The sequence below is a fragment of the Poromitra crassiceps genome, assembly GCF_964638095.1.
Source record: "Poromitra crassiceps genome assembly, chromosome: 11".
NCBI lineage: Eukaryota > Metazoa > Chordata > Actinopteri > Beryciformes > Melamphaidae > Poromitra > Poromitra crassiceps.
The window spans coordinates 18,444,308-18,461,649 of NC_139643.1; the positions used below are offsets into that span (position 1 = coordinate 18,444,308).

Below are 17,342 nucleotides of genomic sequence, written 5' to 3' on the forward strand. Positions count from 1 at the left end.
GTTGTAAATATGACTAACTGTGAATAAAGAACCCTGTACCAGCAAGAAGCCTCTGCCTCATCAATACCAGGAACGCTACAATACATTGAATTTGGTCATGAAAAAAATAACAGCGTTAACGGTGCGGTGCGTTCAAGTGATCCTTTTCCATTTGTAAACTTGTCTGTTATGAAAGCCCAGAGATGAAATTATTCAAGAGCTGATTTCACAATGAGCCCTACTTCAACCATGAATGGACGTACTAATTAGTTTATCTAGGTTGTTCTAAAATCACTACAAAGTATAAAAGACTACACATGGGTGATCTCACTCACTGTTCAATCAATAGTGCCTCCTTTCTTGGTGAAGGTGTGTCCAATTATAAGACATAAAAAAGAAACAATATGGAATTAAAAACATACAATAATAACAACATAACTAATCACACTCACACCAACACTCACCAATTTTTAACAAGCTGCTTTAATAGACACAGTTGGTATCCGTATATTGTTTATTTTACCATTAGCAGTAACTTTGCTCAATAAAAAATATTTACATTTTCATGTCTCTATTTTGGTGGTTAAATTGCTAATGCATGGAATTCCAAGCAGCACAAAAAAGTCCACTGTAATTTAACTTTTGAAACCTGTGAGAGGATGCAGCACAAGTGGTCGGTTTTACGAGCAGCACCTGAATGCGTCGTAATTACTTGCTGCGGGGCGAAGTCACGAGCGTGAAGTAAGCAGGAATTTTCTCCGGCCAGCAGGAATTTCACTTCCGGGTTAGTGATTTTGTCTTCAAAATAAAAGCATGATAAAGTTTGTTTTTTACAATACAAATTGAAGTAGAAATGTAGCCTACGTATGACACCCAACATAATGAACATAAGAATACTAAGATGAACCTCTAGTTTAATGTTTGAATGAAAATAGACAAGCAGAACAAATACAAAGTAGCTGTGTAGCTACAGAAAACTCCTGCTGACCACTTCACGCTGGTCAATAGGTGGTGACCGTGCCTCTCACCTGATTTGCCTCTCGGAAGACATCGATAGGAGAGATTATCAAGTAAGGGTGCCCCATTAATATGCACAATGATGGACGATGTTGTTATGTGAAAAGTAGCCACTTCTGCTCATGGGCTTGTGAAATGTCTGCCCATATCAATGAGGCAGACACACACATTACAACAGAACAGTAAAATGAGCCCATTTTTGAAATGATAGAGTCCCTCTATCATGCCTAACTAGTTGCTAACCCAAATATGTGTAAACTCTTGTTGATATTTGAGAAAACACATTTTACAGCCTACGGCCACACCAAACAGTAATAATAATAATAATAATAATGGTTGGATTTATATAGCGCCTTTCCAAGGCTCAAAGCGCTTACACAGAATCATTATTCGTTCACACCAGCGTGGCAGCCACACATTGGCGCTCAACGGTCCCTCCGAACCACCATCATCATTCATGTCTACATTCATACCAATCATGTCTTACATTCATACCAATCATACCAAGCAAGGAGGGTTAAGTGTCTGTGACACAACGATTAACAGCTGGGAGGGAGCGGGGATCGAGCCTCCAACCCTTGTGTCATTGGCCGACCCGCTCTACCTCCTGAGCTAAAGCCGCCCCCAGTAAAGTGAGCCCATTTTGAAATATTGTTCAAAAATTCAAATGTTAATGCATTGGGGATGTGCGTTAAAGCCACTAGTTAGGCATGTACATGACTGCACTGAATTTTCCCCAACGCATTAAAATTTGAGTTTTTGAACAATATTTCAAAATGGGCTTATGTTCTGTTCTGACTCTGTGGCCCTAGGGTGTAAAATGAGTTTTTTCAAATACATATATTTACATATATTTGTATTTATTCAATTTGTGTGACATCACTTAAATTTGTGTATTTTATCGATTTTTCATGACAGCGTTTATTCTGAAAAATCCTGATCGGAAGTCAGAAATTCCTGCTCAGAAATTGCTGCTGACGGCACACATGACGGCACACACGAAGTCGAGGCAGCAGAGAAGCGGAAAGAGACGGACCTGATCTGCGCTAAAATACCGACTTTCACAACGTGAATGTAGTCTGCTGCTCTGCTCTGTGCTCAACATGGATTTCATCCATGATTTAATCTCATATTTGGTCCTGTTTGGGACAATGCTGACTGTAAACGGCGGTAAGTTAAGAGTTTCATGCCTCTTCACGTAAGTGAAAGTAAAAATGCACAGCTATGGCGTCTTTTGAAATTTGTATTTCGTTTGATAATTTTACTTTAAATTGTCAAATGGGAAGTTTAAAACATGTTTGTATCCGTTTAAAAAATTTATTCCATACCGAGAGAGAGGAAAAAACAATTCTGGTTCACACATCCTTAGAAATAGGACGAATCAGCCGTGACGTCACTTGCCACCCAGAAATGGGGAACCCCGCGGCAGTTAATAGTATGAGTGGTGCCAAACAAACGTTAATATCTCAAAAACTATAGGCTACATCACATCGCTTATATTTTGACATTCTGAGAGCTGAAGTAACTCAAGAGTTTGAGTGTTAAAGTTGTGTGAACTGTCGCAGTAGAGTCAGAAACACAAGCCTCGCGCCACTTGGGCTCCATATGGGTTCCATTGCCGTTGCCACCCAGTGACACGGTTTGTTTACCAAAATGCTGCTCGACTGGTCCCTCCTATTGGCTCTTTGTATTTTGTAGACTTATTAGTTTGATAATTAGGGGTTCACACCAGAAGGGGCGGGGCTGGAACCCTATTGTTTTTGTACTGGTTTATTAGGGGTTCAAGCGGCGTCATTTCAGCCAAAGCCAAGGTATGGCAAGCTACACTGTGTGTGTGTGTGTGTGTGTGTGTGTGTGTGTGGGTGGGCGTCCTATCGGCGCAGCTGGGCGTAGGGGGCGTGCAGCTCCTCGAAAATGTCACTCGTCTAGCGCCGTCAACTCATTGTTGTGAGGAATGAGGAAATGCCATTTCCTCATTTAATGTGCTTGTCCCTCATCTAGCAAAGCCTTCTGCAGGCTCACCGGAATGAGTTTTGAAATGGAGGGACAATAAAATGTCCCCCCACCGACATGATTGCAAGTTCTTGGGAAACGACACGATAACGTTTTGGACGTGTTTTGAACGAGGTACGTTCGAGTATGCACAGTCTCGCTGTCGCCGCTCTTCGGCAGCAAGGCTCCAAGTCGTGGCTGCGCAAAACCATGCCGGGCGCTTAAGGAGAGAGAGGCTGTTATTTGGTGGAAGGGGTGGATTTATTTAGGATTTTTTAAATTTGCGCTTCTTGGTACAGCATGATGTCATACTGTTTCCAAGTAAGTAAAAGTAATGAGACATTGTTGTCAAAACTAAGATTATACCAGTTCTATCCTTTAAATACATGCTTTCATTCCCAGTGTTGTTCCATATATGAATGATTGTCTGTCTGTCTGTCTGCCTGCCTGTCTGTCTGTCTGTCTGTCTGTCTGTCTGTCTCCCTCTCTGTGACTCTCAGAGATACATTCCCTCACCTACATCTACACGGCCTTCTCCAAGGACGGCCAGCTCCCTGGCATCCACCAGTTCACAGCCATGGGTCTCCTGGACAACCGGATGATCGACTACTATGACAGCACGAGCCAGAAGAAGATTCCCAAACAGGCCTGGATGAAGGAGAAGCTGGATGCAGACTACTGGGATAAAGGCACACGGTCCCGCCAGAGCAAAGAGCAGTGGTTTAAAGTCAACATCGACATCCTGAAGGCACGCATGATGCAGAATGACACGGGTATGATCTGTTAAACAAACAACATTAGTATGGAATCTTGGGTAACATCTGACTGTAGAAACCGTTTCACCGTTCAAAATTCAGGGTTTGGTACATTTTCGATACAGCAACAAATTATGAAACGCCAAAGAAATGTCCTTGATTTTAAAATTAGTAATTTATTTCCATTTATTTTACTTATTTATTTTATTATTTTCACAGTATAATTCATTTTTTCCATTAGCCAGTATTTACCTCTGAAATTGCCAATCCATCTGGTTTCAGACACCCATGTTCTTCAGTGGAGGGTCGGCTGTGTGGTCGACACCCAGCCTGACGGCTCCAGCAGGTTCACCCGCGGCATGGACATGTACAACTACGACGGAAATGACTTCCTGTCCTTTGATCATATCAACTCACGCTGGATTGCCCCGGATAACTATGGCCTACCGACCAAGAGGAAGTGGGATGAGGTCCGGGTCCTGAACGAGTACACCAAAGGCTACCTGGAGAAAGAGTGTGTCGAATGGCTCAACAAGTTCTGGGAATATGGCTTGATTCAGCTAAAAAAGGCCTGTATGTATTAATCCATATTTGTTTAGCTTCTTTAGTTTTTAATATAGTTGTAAAGCTACTGTCATTACTTACAGTAATCATAATATTTGTAGTCTCAGCTATAGTTCATTCAGAGACACTGGCATCAAAGGACATTGGACCATTCAGAGCACTAGTAATGCTGATGCACTTGTATTGTTGGAAAAGGCTGAATCCAGGCAGCATGTGAGAGATTCTGCAGGGAGCAACATAAACCCCACAAGGCAGACATATCTTTAATCATATGGAAACCACATCAAAACAGTTATAATTTGGAGATAGTCTGTACAAGCATCCTGTGAACAGATGACAGCAGGAGGTTGGGGAGGTGGACTGGGTCAAGAGCAGCAGTTGCATCACTTAACCAGCAGGGTGAGCTGTCAGACTGTAAAGAGTGCCTCATTGACTTGTTTCAATGTGAATGATGGTGAGAGTCAGCTGTTGAATTGGACAGCTGGTGATAAACGTTCATGACTTCAGTGTTCTGCCTGAACTGGTGTGGTACGCCATAATGTGGCCAAATCATCCAGCCACTATCAGCAAACACCATAATACAAGTTTGGCATTGGACTGTGATTTTGAAATGGAATGTGTCACAATGATGTAGTAGTGTTTGCTTTTGCCATTAGTATCATTGTTTGTTGTAGTATCATTAATGTATTAATTAATTCATTCATTGTATCATTAATGTGAGTCTTTGTATCATACACATATTCTGCGGGACAGACAGACACATTTGCAGTAAATTCAGCATTCGTGGAATCCTGGGAGATCTCATTATTGGCTTTAGGTGTAGTAGCTGTTGTAGTAATAGCAATATTATTGATAAGTGATTAGCAATCAACTTCAAACAGTTGTCTTTTTCATGTGATGGTTGGTGTTTATCAAATATCTGATAACAGTGATATGTGGCATACAGTTACTGCTACCTGCAGCTGCCTGGCCACCAGGTACAGCTAGGCTAACTCAGTTGTCTCTTTTGTTGTCTTTGCAGCTCCACCAGAGGTGCACATGTTTTCAAAGGAGGCCAGAATTGAGGGCCACCTCATCTTGACCTGCATGGCCACAGGTTTCTACGTAAAAGACATCGAGATGCTGATCAGGAGGAACGGCCGCCTCTTGACGCAGCTGGACGGGTTGATGTCCACAGGCGTTCGCCCAAATGGAGACGACACCCACCAGCTCACGATGAGCGTTGAGATATTAAAGAGTGACTCTGCTCACTTCACCTGTGAAGTGAAACACACAGCATCTGGCATGTACCGTTTCATGCAGTGGGGTAAGAGCCTTCAAAATAGAATAGTGTTTTGTTGTTGTTGTTTTTGTCTGCATGGTCCTTTACCAGCATCATCCTTCTTCACATTAATACAATTTTACACATCCACAACTAAAGCCTAATTTATACTTATTGGAAAGTGTCACTCAACACATGGTCACCGACAATAAATAAAGTGTCGCTCATGTTGCTGCATTTATGCTTCTCTCCTCGGCTCAACGGTCACGTGACACTTGAACGCTATAAACAGAGAACTAGTACAGACAGCCAGTGAAGTGAAACCACATCGGAGGCAAGATGTAACATAGGTTACTTGGCTGCAGCCACATATAACGACACACAACCACACAACTCACCTCCTCTCTCTCTGGGAAGTTGGTCACGGTGTTCTTTGGGATTTTCACGAAGTCATACATCAAGGACATGCTGATAAAAATAGTGGGGGGACACGTTCATTCATTTCATTTCAGCGAAAACCAAAACAAGGAAGTCAAGCGCGTGCCGTCTATATAGCCAATCACACTTGCAAGAGTCACTATGTGACGTAGTCAGCGACACTAGAAATGTCACAAGCAGACACTGCTCGCCAACACCTGAAAGTGTCGACTCAAGTCCTCATTTCTGTCTGCGACGCTTTCAAAAGTGTCGCCAGACACAGCATAAATTGGGCTTAAGAGCTGCCCAGTACAACCTGATAGAGGTTAAGCCCCTTACAGTGTGACGGTATTATTACTATAGTTGCTGTAGCCTCATTCGGTTCACTCTGCCCAGGTTTTCCCAGTCAGTTCAGGTCACAAACTCATAATTTTCTGCTCACAAACCCATTTCTGTAAAGTGTATCCACCATGATTCCCTCAGGAATTTTGTTGTTTTAAATAATAATAATTTATTACATTTATATAGCGCCTTCCTGCATACTCAAAAGTGCTAAAATATAGGGGGGAATCAACTCATCCACCATCGATGTGTAGCACCCACCTGGGTGATGCACAGCTGCCAGAACGCTCACCACACATCAGCTATCATGGTGGAGAGTTGAAGACTGAATGTGCCAATTAACTAAGAAGGGATGAGTGGTTGGCCATGATTGCTGGAAGTAGCAGTCTCCCAAAAATCCATTCATAATAATTCATAATAGACCCTTTTCACTAACCTGGTAAACCAGCCGGTCACGTGAACTCACATTTCATTTTGTTCTGCGGGACCATCTGGCCTGAAGCTTTCACCCAGTGCTTGCAGGGGCGGGAGCAGGGGCGGGAGTAGTTGCGTTGACAAACGCCTTCTGCCAATCAGCAGATCTGGGTCCCCAGATGGGGTCCACAGCTGGACCCCTACAGTACATCCGCCCTCACAAGGTTCCTCCTCAACCAACAAGTCACTGAGGCAATCCATGTGGTGGAAAGGTTTCCTTGCGCGCACTGGGGGTGAGGGGGGTGCCGCTGTGTCCCGGCCTGGCCTTCTCTCCCACGCCTTATGTGTGTGGGGGCGGGGGCCGGGGTGGGGGGCATCGGTGCTCTCATCACTGGTCGAGGGTTGCCGATATATAGAATAGCTTAGGTTAGGCGATAGATTAGCTACAGCCTAACTATAGGCTGTAGATCTGTTATAGTGTTCAGGCTAAGATCAGACTAGAGCAGAATAGGACAGGTCAGACTAGGCTGTAGATTGGCTAGATTCCCTGTGTCCTAGTTAGTTCTGGTTAATGTCTAGAGTAGACAGATTGTCTGATTTTCTCCCCCCTTTTCCTGCTCTCTCCTCTCTCACACTCTAAAGCAGGGGGGTCAAACTCAATTTCACCTCGGGCCACATCAGCATTATGGTTGCCCTCAAAGGGCCGGTTGTAAATATAACACAATATAAATGTATCTAGCCTATGTGTTAGAATATTTCATAATTGCCTCTGATTCGGTTATTATAATTTTTATGCCTCCGCCGGCGATAGCCAGGCCGGAGGCATTATGGATCCGGGTTGTCCGTCCGTCCGTCCGTCCGTATGTCCGTCCGTACGATGTTCGTTAACGCGATATCTGAGGAACGCCTTGACGGAATTTCATCAAATTTGCCTCAAACATCGACTTAGACTCAAGGATGATCTGATTAGATTTTGGTGGTCAAAGGTCAAGGTCACTGTTGACCTCTCGAATGCCATTTTCAAGCTTGTTAACGCGATATCTCAGGAATGCCTTCACGGAATTTCATCAAATTTGCCTCAAACATCGACTTGGACTCAAGGATGAACTGATTACATTTTGGTGGTTAAAGGTCAAAGGTCAAGGTCACTGTGACCTCTCGAACGCCATTTTCAAGCTTGTTAACGTGATATCTCAGGAATGCCTTGATGGAATTTAATCAAACTTGTCTCAAACATCGACTTGGACTCAAGGATGAACCGATTCGATTTTCGTGGTCAAAGGTCAAGGTCACTGTGACCTCTCAAACACCATTTTCCAGCTTGTTAACGCGATATCTCACGAATGCCTTCACGGAATTTCATCAAACTTGTCTCAAACATCGACTTGGACTCAAGGATGAACTGATTACATTTTGGTGGTCAAAGGTCAAGGTCACTGTGACCTCTCGAACGCCATTTTCAAGTTTGTTAGCGCAACATTTCAGAAATGCCTTGACAGAGTTTCATCACATTTGCCTCAAACATTGACTTCGACTCAAGGATGAACTGATTAGGTGGGGGGGTACGGTGGTGCAGTGGTAAGCGCTGTCACCGCTGAAGGAATGCGTGCCCGTCCGCATGTCCTCAAGTGCCCACCGCCCGGGTGGGGTCGTCAAAAGGGCCTTTCTGTGTGGAGTTTGCATGTTCTCCCCGTGCCTCCCGGGGGTTTCCTTCATATAGGAACCCCCTTCACCAAAACATGCAATTCTCATTCTCTTTCTCTTTCCCCCTTCCCCTGCTCCTTCCCCACCTCTCCCTCCCTGTTCTCTCCTCCCCCACATTTCCCATTCCCCCCCACCTCCTTCCTTTCAATTTTTTTTTTTACAAAATGAACGCCTATGGCAGAAAATACGAAAGACAACGTGTTCTCCTCAATGAACTCTTTATTTCAATGTGTCTCTTCTCCAACACTCTGCTGTCCCCGGCGCATGCCGGTGTGAATTCCCCATGTTTAAAACAGTTTTGTTGGCACAAAGGCCCGTGCCCAGCCAGAAAACTAGAGACTATATGAAGCTCCACCTCACGTTAGTCGGCTGTGCAATGGAGTGGGGCGAGGAGGAACGAATTCCACTCAAACCTACTCTGCAAAAAATAAATAAAAATAAAAATAATAATAACAATAATCGATAAAAATTCCACATGATTGATTCAATTCGTTAACGATCAATTATCGATTTTCGATAATTGATGAACATCCCTAATTACTACTGTAATTTGCGACTGTTGTGTCAGCTAGAATTAGCTTGACATATTTTCTGTGAAGCCCTCTGGGACATGCTTGTGAATTAGGGCTATACAAATAAATGACTTGACTTGACTAGAACAAAACAGGTGACGTCATCGCAGTGCGCTGTTCAGTGCAGAAGCAGCCACTTAAAGCAGGACTAAACCCCAAAACACTTTTTTTCAGCTTTTAACCAATATGACTTTGGGGGTGGTGTGTGAAGAATTCTGGTCAAAATTTCCACATTTGAGACCAAACTGTTGCCATTGTACCATTTGTATCATTTTCAGCCGCATAAGTGCCCTCTATGGGTTGAACACTGCTTTTTTTTGCCCTCAAATGAATGGGAGATTTGATACGTCGTGACGTCACGATGAACCAAAGACTATGGGATTTCAAGATAGTTACTCCCCTACTCCCCCTGTACCCTTTCCCGGCTCCTCACAACTCCAAGCCTATTCCCATGATGTCACAAGCATTTTCCTACCAATATGGCGCTACAATACGCACAGCTCATTGGCTGTTTGTGTAACTTGACCTGTTAATCACCTGTTAATTGATTACAATCACCTGTTATTTTCCTACCAAGATGGCCATGTGGTGATGTAACACAATACTGTAGCAATCCAGAGTTACATAATGTGGTGAGCAATAGAAGTGTCTCGATTGCAGCTAGGAACTGATGTGTGGGAGTGTTACTGGGGGGGAACACTATGCTTGGGGGAGACTTCCGGTCAGACAGAGCATGCGTGAAGCAGTCTCCATATACAGCCTAAGGAGAAGCTGGTGGGGGTGAAGCCCGAGCTAGACAGCGCTGCCGCCGTAGCCACGGAAGCTATCCCACGGCCCAGCGAAGCTAGCCCACGGGTCAGTGAAGCAGGACAGGCAGCGGAAAGCCAGGGGCTGGTGAGAGTGAAGACCGAGCCAGACGACATTGTCACTGTAGCCATGGAGGCTATTCCGCGGCCCAGCGAGGCTAGCCTGCGGGCCAGTGACGGGGAAGTGCCGCGGATCGAGGCGGCGCGGGACGGCGCCCGCCGAGGCAAGAAGGAAGTGACTCAGCCGAAATACAATGGTAAAGGCGAGTGGGAGCCATATTGCACAATGTTTAACGTGGCAGCGGACATGAATGGCTGGTCGAGGGAGGAGAGAGCCAGCCATCTGGTGATGTCCCTCGAAGGCGAAGCTATAACGTGCGTGGCGGCGATGGCCGATACAAAAGACTTAGATGTGGTGATGGCGGCCCTGCGGAGGCGTTTCGGCCAATGCAAAGAAGAAGGCATAGTGGTTGCGGAACTGTGTAACAGGCGTAGACGACCGGGGGAGTCGCTGCGGGCACTGGCAACAGACATTGAGATCCTCAGCCGGCGTGTATACAGCCGGCTGCCGCCAGAGTCGCTGGATGAGTTTGCCAGAAATTACTTTATCCAGGCAATCGTGCCGCGAAGTCTAAGCGATCAAGTAATGCTGAAACGGCCAAAGACACTGGAGGTGGCGCTGGAGTTGGCGCTTGAAAGAGAGACAGTGGAGGGCTGGGCCGTGAGCAGCGACACGAGGAAAGCCGCCCCGTGGTGAGAATGGTGGCGGAGAGCCCGTTACAAGAAGAGCCAGCGTGGAAGATGGCGTTGGCAGAGCAAGGCAACATGGTGAAAGAACTGTCCGAGTCGGTGCAGCAGCTAAAAGAACAACTGCTCCGAAGCGCGACTCTGCAGCCCACCCCCGCTCGGCAGCCCACCCCGCGGAACAATAACTGGACCAGAGGGGCGGGGAGCATGATCTGTTGGGGCTGTGGGCGCCCCGGACATCGGGAAGCAGAGTGCCGCCGGAGAACGTGGAACCAGGGAAACTGCACGGGGCCCGTCTAGATGGGGCGAGACGGGTCTCCGATGTCATATTCCCCGTAGCCACGTCGTCGCGGGAGGGAGCCCACCGACATCAACGGGGAGGTGGGGCTCCGCCTTCCCCCGAAGTAGACGACATCGCCGGAGCTGGGCCGCGCACGATGAACGGCTGCCATGTTCCAGTCTACCTGCAGGGGAGGTACTGTGTCGCCCTGGTGGACACGGGGTGTACGGCAACGCTGGTGAACGCCAACATGATGCCCGAGGGAACGCTTCTGGAGCAGCCAGCGGCACAGCTGCTGAGGACAGTATCCGGTGAGTTGATGCCGATGAGGGGAAGGGGGTCCGTGATGATAACTGTGGGGGGACAGACAGTGAACTTTCCAGTATGGGTAGTCGAGATGGCGGGGCCCTGTATCTTGGGGGAGGACTACTTGACGCTAAACCAATGCACAGTAGACCTAGGGAAGAGCACACTGACGTTCGCAGGGGGTCCAGTAGTCCAGATGGGTCACCCTCCCACCGCTCCAAGGGAGCAACCAAACGTCAATAACATCACTGTATACCGCGTCACAGTTGAGCACGAGCCCCACCCAGCGAACCAAGCCCCTCCCCCAACCCAGACCCCTGCCCCGCACCAAACCCCTCCCCCAACCCAGACCCCTGCCCCGCACCAAACCCCTCCCCAAAACCATGCCCCTGGCCCACCTCCGAACACTTTCCCTCAGCCACCGCTACAGGCGGAGGGGGAGACCGAGAGGTTAGAGATGCTGAGAAGATTGCATCAACGCCAGAGTGAGGGTTTAGAACCCCAACAGAGCGAAGAACTGTGGCGAGTACTAGAGGAATATAAAGACATTTGGCGATGTTCGATGATGAGCTAGGCTGTACCCACCTGGTGCAACATCAAATAGACACTGAGGGGGCGCGGCCCATCAGGTCGCATCCCCATCGAGTCCCAGCAGCGCGGAGGGAAATAGCGAACGAAGCTGTAGAGAACATGCTGCGTGCAGGGATCATTGAGCCGTCCGAGAGCCCGTGGGCGTCGGGGGTAGTGTTGGTAAAGAAGGAAAAATAGCTCGAAGATGCGATTCTGCGTAGACTACAGGGGGCTGAACAGAGTGACTAAGAAAGTACCCGCTGCCCATCATCGAGGAGCTGTTAGATGCGCTGGGGGAGTCATCCTGGTTCTCATCCCTAGACCTCCGCAGCGGGTACTGGCAGGTGCCCCTCTGCGACTATGCCAAGCCAAAGACCGCCTTCCGCACCGAGAGGGGGCTGTGGCAGTTTTGAGTACTCAGTTTCGGCCTGTGCAACGCACCAGCAACGTTCGAGAGATTAATGGAGAAGCTGCTGGGAGACATTCCCCAAACCGAATGCGTCGTGTACTTAGATGACATCTTGACACACGGGGGCTCGTTTCAGGCAGCAGTGGGGGCGTTACGGAAGGTCCTGCAGAAGATAGCAGAGGCGGGTCTGAAGTTACACCCAGATAAGTGCCACTTCCTGAAGAGGAGGGTGGAGTTCTTAGGGCATGGCATCGGCGCGGGGGGCATCCGCACCCTGGAAGAGAAGACACGGGCGCTCATAGAGTGGCCCACCCCCAGAGACAAGGGAGAACTCGAGAGATTCGTAGGGTTAGCCTCATACTATAGGAAATTCGTAAAGGGGTTTTCTAAAATCGCAGAGCCACTGTTTCGGCTAAAGGAAAAGAACGCAGACTTCCACTGGACGACAGAATGCCACCTAGCCTTCGAATCCCTCAAGAAAGCGCTGGCCGAGTCTCCGGTGCTTAGAGCACCAGACCCCACACTGCCGTTTCTACTGGACACTGACGCCAGCAATGGGGGTATGGGGGCCGTGCTGTCCCAGACGGGGCCGGACGGAGAGCGGGTGGTGGCGTACTTCAGCAAAACGTTTGACAAAACAGAACGAAACTACTGCGTCACCCGCCGGGAGCTCCTCGCCGTCGTAGAAGCATTACGGCACTTCCGATACTACCTCCTGGGACAGCCTCGGTTCACCATCCGGACCGATCACTCGGCGCTGCAGTGGCTGTGGTCCTTCCGGGAGCCGGAGGGACAGGTGTGCCGCTGGTTAGAAAGGATGGCAGACTAAAACTTCACCATAGAGCACAGGGCAGGGGCACGCCACGTCAACGCAGACGCCCTGTCACGACGGCCCTGCGCAGAGAGAGGGTGTGTGTACTGCGAGAAGAGAGAAGGAAGGGAGAGAGAGCTCCAAGAGGAAGCGAGGATATGCCCTAACCATACGGGGGACGGACCAGTGTGCAAGGCGCTACAGGTGGCAGAAGCGGCAGATTGGAGGGTCCATCAAGAGAACGACATGGAGCTGTTGCCAGTCCTGCAGTGGGTAGAAGAGGGCCAAAAGCCGCCGTGGGAAGAGGTGGCCGGGGTCACCGACGCAACCAAGGGGCTGTGGTCAGAGTTCGAAACCCTGAGATTGAGCAACGGGGTGCTGATGAAGTCCTGGAAAGAGCCAGCGACGGGAGAGAGCAAGTGGCGGAAAGTAGTGCCAACGACGTTGAGAGAGGCGGTGTGCAGGAGCTGCCATGGAACTGCAGGGGCCGGACATTTTGGGGTAAATAAAACCCTCCGTCGCCTCAGGCAGGGTTTTTATTGGGGGAGGATGAGGAGAGACGTGCAGGACTTTTGCCGCCGTTGCGACCTCTGCGCAGCGTACAAGGGTCCGTTAGACCAGTCTCGCGCCCCGCTCCAGCAGCTAGCAGCAGGAGCTCCCATGGAGAGGGTGGCGGTGGACGTGATGGGACCGTTTCCACGCACGGACAATGGGAATCGATACGTCCTGGCCGCCATGGACTATTTCACAAAATGGCCAGAAGCATACGCGCGGTGGTCGACGCACTGGTGACGGGCATGTTCAGTAGGTTCGGAGCACCGGAGACCCTCCACAGTGACCAAGGGAGGAACTTTGAGTCACGGGTGTTCGCCACCATGTGCGAGAAACTGAACATAAAAAAGACGCGGACCACAGCACTGCACCCCCAGAGCGATGGCCTGGTGGAGAGATTCAATCGGACACTGAAAAAGCAGCTGGCCATCCTCACCGAGGAGCACCAGAAAGACTGGGACACGCACCTGCCCCTCATCCTCATGGCCCACAGATCTGCCGCCCAAGAGTCCACCTCCTGCACACCCGCTCTGCTCATGTTGGGCCGAGAACTGCGGACACCAGCGGAGATGGCGTTCGGCAAACCACCGGATGCACTGGATGCGCCCCCGGGGCGAAAGTACGCCAGGAGGCTGCAAGATCGGTTAGAGTCCGCTCATAACTTCGCTCGAGGCCAGCTGGAGAAAGCGGGCATGAGACAAAAAAGGAACTATGATGTGAGGGCGAAGGGAAACCATTTCCGGGAGGGGGAGTTGGTCTGGGTGTACGCACCCCGGTACGCACCCCGGAGGAAGAAAGGGCGATGCCCTAAACTGGACTGTCACTGGACAGGCCCATGCAGGGTCCTGGAGAGAATGGGGGAGGTGGTGTACCGAGTGCAGATGCCACTTGGTGGCAGGAAGGTACTCCACCGGGACAGGTTGGCCCCGTACCGGGGGGGGTGCACCCTTCCCCCAGATCTCAGCCGCCCAGCGGTCTCACCTAGACGTGCTGGGAGAAGGAATCTGTTTCCACAGAGAGGGGCGTCCGGCTATGACCGGACGGCCACCACCCAGGGACTTGAAGTCTCAGAGACACTGCAGGCGGGGTCGGTCCCACAGGCAGAATCACAGAGAGCAACACGGCCGCGCAGAGAGCCACAGGCTCCGGGACATTTCCAGGACTTTGAGCGTTATTAAAAAAAAAATAGAACGACCGCAACGCGGACTTATGCCTCCGCCATTAGTTCATTTTGGAGTCCAAATCGCCATTTGAGGCAAATTGGAAGAGATTCCGTCAAGGCGCTCCTGTGATGTTGCGTTACAGAGCTTGGAAATTGGGTGTGTGAGAGGTCACAGTGACCTTGAACTTTGACCACCAAAATGTAATCAGTTCATCCTTGAGTCCAAGTCGATGTTTGAGACAAGTTTGATTAAATTCCGTCAAGGCATTCCTGAGATATCGCGTTAACAAGCTTGAAAATGGCGTTCGAGAGCTCACCTTGACCTTTGACCACCAAAATCTAATCAGATCATCCTTGAGTGTAAGGCGATGTTTGAGGCAAATTTGATGAAACTCTGTCAAGGCATTCGTGAGATATCGCGTTAACAAGCTGGAAAATGGCGTTTGAGAGGTCACAGTGACCTTGACCTTTGACCTTTGACCACCAAAATCTAATCAGTTCATCCTTGAGTCCAAGTCGATGTTTGAGACAAGTTTGATTAAATTCTGTCAAGGCATTCCTGAGATATCGCGTTAACAAGCTTGAAAATGGCGTTCGAGAGGTCACAGTGACCTTGACCTTTGACCTTTGACCACCAAAATCTAATCAGTTCATCCTTGAGTCCAAGTCGATGTTTGAGACAAGTTTGATTAAATTCCGTCAAGGCATTCCTGAGATATTGCGTTAACAAGCTTGAAAATGGCGTTCGAGAGGTCACAGTGACCTTGACCTTTGACCTTTGACCACCAAAATCTAATCAGATCATCCTTGAGTCTAAGTCGATGTTTGAGGCAAATTTGATGAAATTCCGTCCAGGCGTTCCTCAGATATCGCGTTAACAAACATCGTACGGACGGACGGACGGACGGACGTACGGCCGTACGGACGTACGTACGGACGGACAACCCGGATCCATAATGCCTCCGGCCTGGCTATCGCCGGCGGAGGCATAAAAAAGGAGGATGGTGGTGGTTGGAAATGTGGGGGATGAAAGATGTGGGAGAAAGGCTGGAGAATGAAGGGATAGAATGTGTTTGAAAAAAAAGTTGCTAAAAAAAGAAAGAAGTGTTGGGTGTGTTTTGGTACAGGGATGTGTGGGTTATGGTGCCAGTGTGGGAGCTGGCCTTATTGTTGGGCGGGGAGTATGTAGCGATCCAGAGTTACATAATGTGGTGAGCAATAGAAGTGTCTCGATTGCAGCTAGGAACTGATGTGTGGGAGTGTTACTGGGGGGGAACACTATGCTTGGGGGAGACTTCCGGTCAGACAGAGCATGCGTGAAGCAGTCTCCATATACAGCCTAAGGAGAAGCAGCTAGCTAGCTATGGGCGTAGCAACCGCCAAGAGTTGTATGATAACTAACTGTGAATAAAGAACCCTGTACCAACAAGAAGCCTCCTGATTCCATAAATACCAGGAACGCTACAATACTATCAATAAACACCACTATTATCATAAAAGGAAGAAAATGGCATTGTGTTGCTGTAAATCATTCCCAACCTTTTTCATACTAAGGAGCCCTAATTTAGTTCACATTGTGGCAATGGACCCCCATATGATGAGATTTGGTCTCTCAGATGCAAATCTGATTTTATTTTTATTTTTATGTAGCCTAGATATGATTTTGTCCAGAATTCCATATATATTAGGTTGAGAGATAACAGAGAATCCTGGAATCCTCTCAAGGACCACTGGTGGTCCCCTGGCCCCACATTGAGGCTACTCAACCACTTGATTGTGCCGAGAGAGAGAGGAGGAGGAGGGAGGGAGGGTGAGAATGTGTGTTTGCAGCAGCTCCGAGCCCGCACCAAAGTGAGCCTCCCCTCCTCCTCCTCTGCTGTGTGGCAGCGACTTTCATCCCCGCCGTCATTTCCGCAAACAAATCTCATCGCAGTTTAGCACACATGTAAAATATAACGCTATACTACGACGTGACAACGTGACAATGCTGCTCTAAACACATCGGCTACTATAATATATTTCCCTGCATCTCATACTGAGATTAGATCGGTATTAAAGGCCGGCTTTCCTGATTTTCAACCATATTTGTGTCATTACAATGTCAGTAGTTGGATTAGATATTGCAGCCTTCACCTCCCCTCACTCAACCCTCCTGGCTGATCTCCCTCATCTCTCACATATTTTCTTGACGCTCTGACGTCAAACGCGTCAGAGCGTCAAGTCCAGACTTGCGGAAGACGAGCAGCTGTAAACTACAAGTGTTGTGGGGGTGTGCCGCCATGGTTCCGCCTCTAGAGGTCCTCCACGCCCCTTCACAGCTCCTGACGAAAAACAAAAGGCAGCCATCTTTTTTCACCGCATAGCCTAAGCTAGCTAATGTTAGCTCCCCTAGCTGCTTGCAAAGAACCATATCTCGGGAACGGAAGCAGCTACAGACACGGGACTGGCGGCATTGGAAAGCTCGTCAAATTTTACATCTAGTAGAAGGTGCGTTGAAGTTACGAAATTAACGCTGAGCAATGTACCCATTTTTACATGAAATAGTTACAACATCAGATGCTCATAACTCCTAGGAAAATGCCTTAAACTGCATGAAACTTTTTGTGTGAAGACATCTCCCGACATATATACTTCGGTTTAAATTTGGTGCAATTTGGAGCCAAAAAAAAAAAAAAATTCTTC

General features: G+C 48.4%; 1 protein-coding gene across 1 annotated transcript in view; it reads left to right on the forward strand.

Moving 5' to 3' along the window:
* Positions 1-2,021: 2,021 nt before the first annotated feature.
* Positions 2,022-17,342, forward strand: part of LOC310785521 (major histocompatibility complex class I-related gene protein-like) — a 49,752-nt gene continuing 34,431 nt past the window's right edge. The window contains exons 1-4 of the mRNA XM_083646637.1: positions 2,022-2,166; positions 3,489-3,761; positions 4,026-4,316; positions 5,329-5,613. Coding sequence (XP_083502763.1) covers positions 2,100-2,166; positions 3,489-3,761; positions 4,026-4,316; positions 5,329-5,613 — 916 coding nt within the window. The 5' untranslated portion in view covers positions 2,022-2,099. The remainder of the gene's footprint in view (positions 2,167-3,488; positions 3,762-4,025; positions 4,317-5,328; positions 5,614-17,342) is intronic.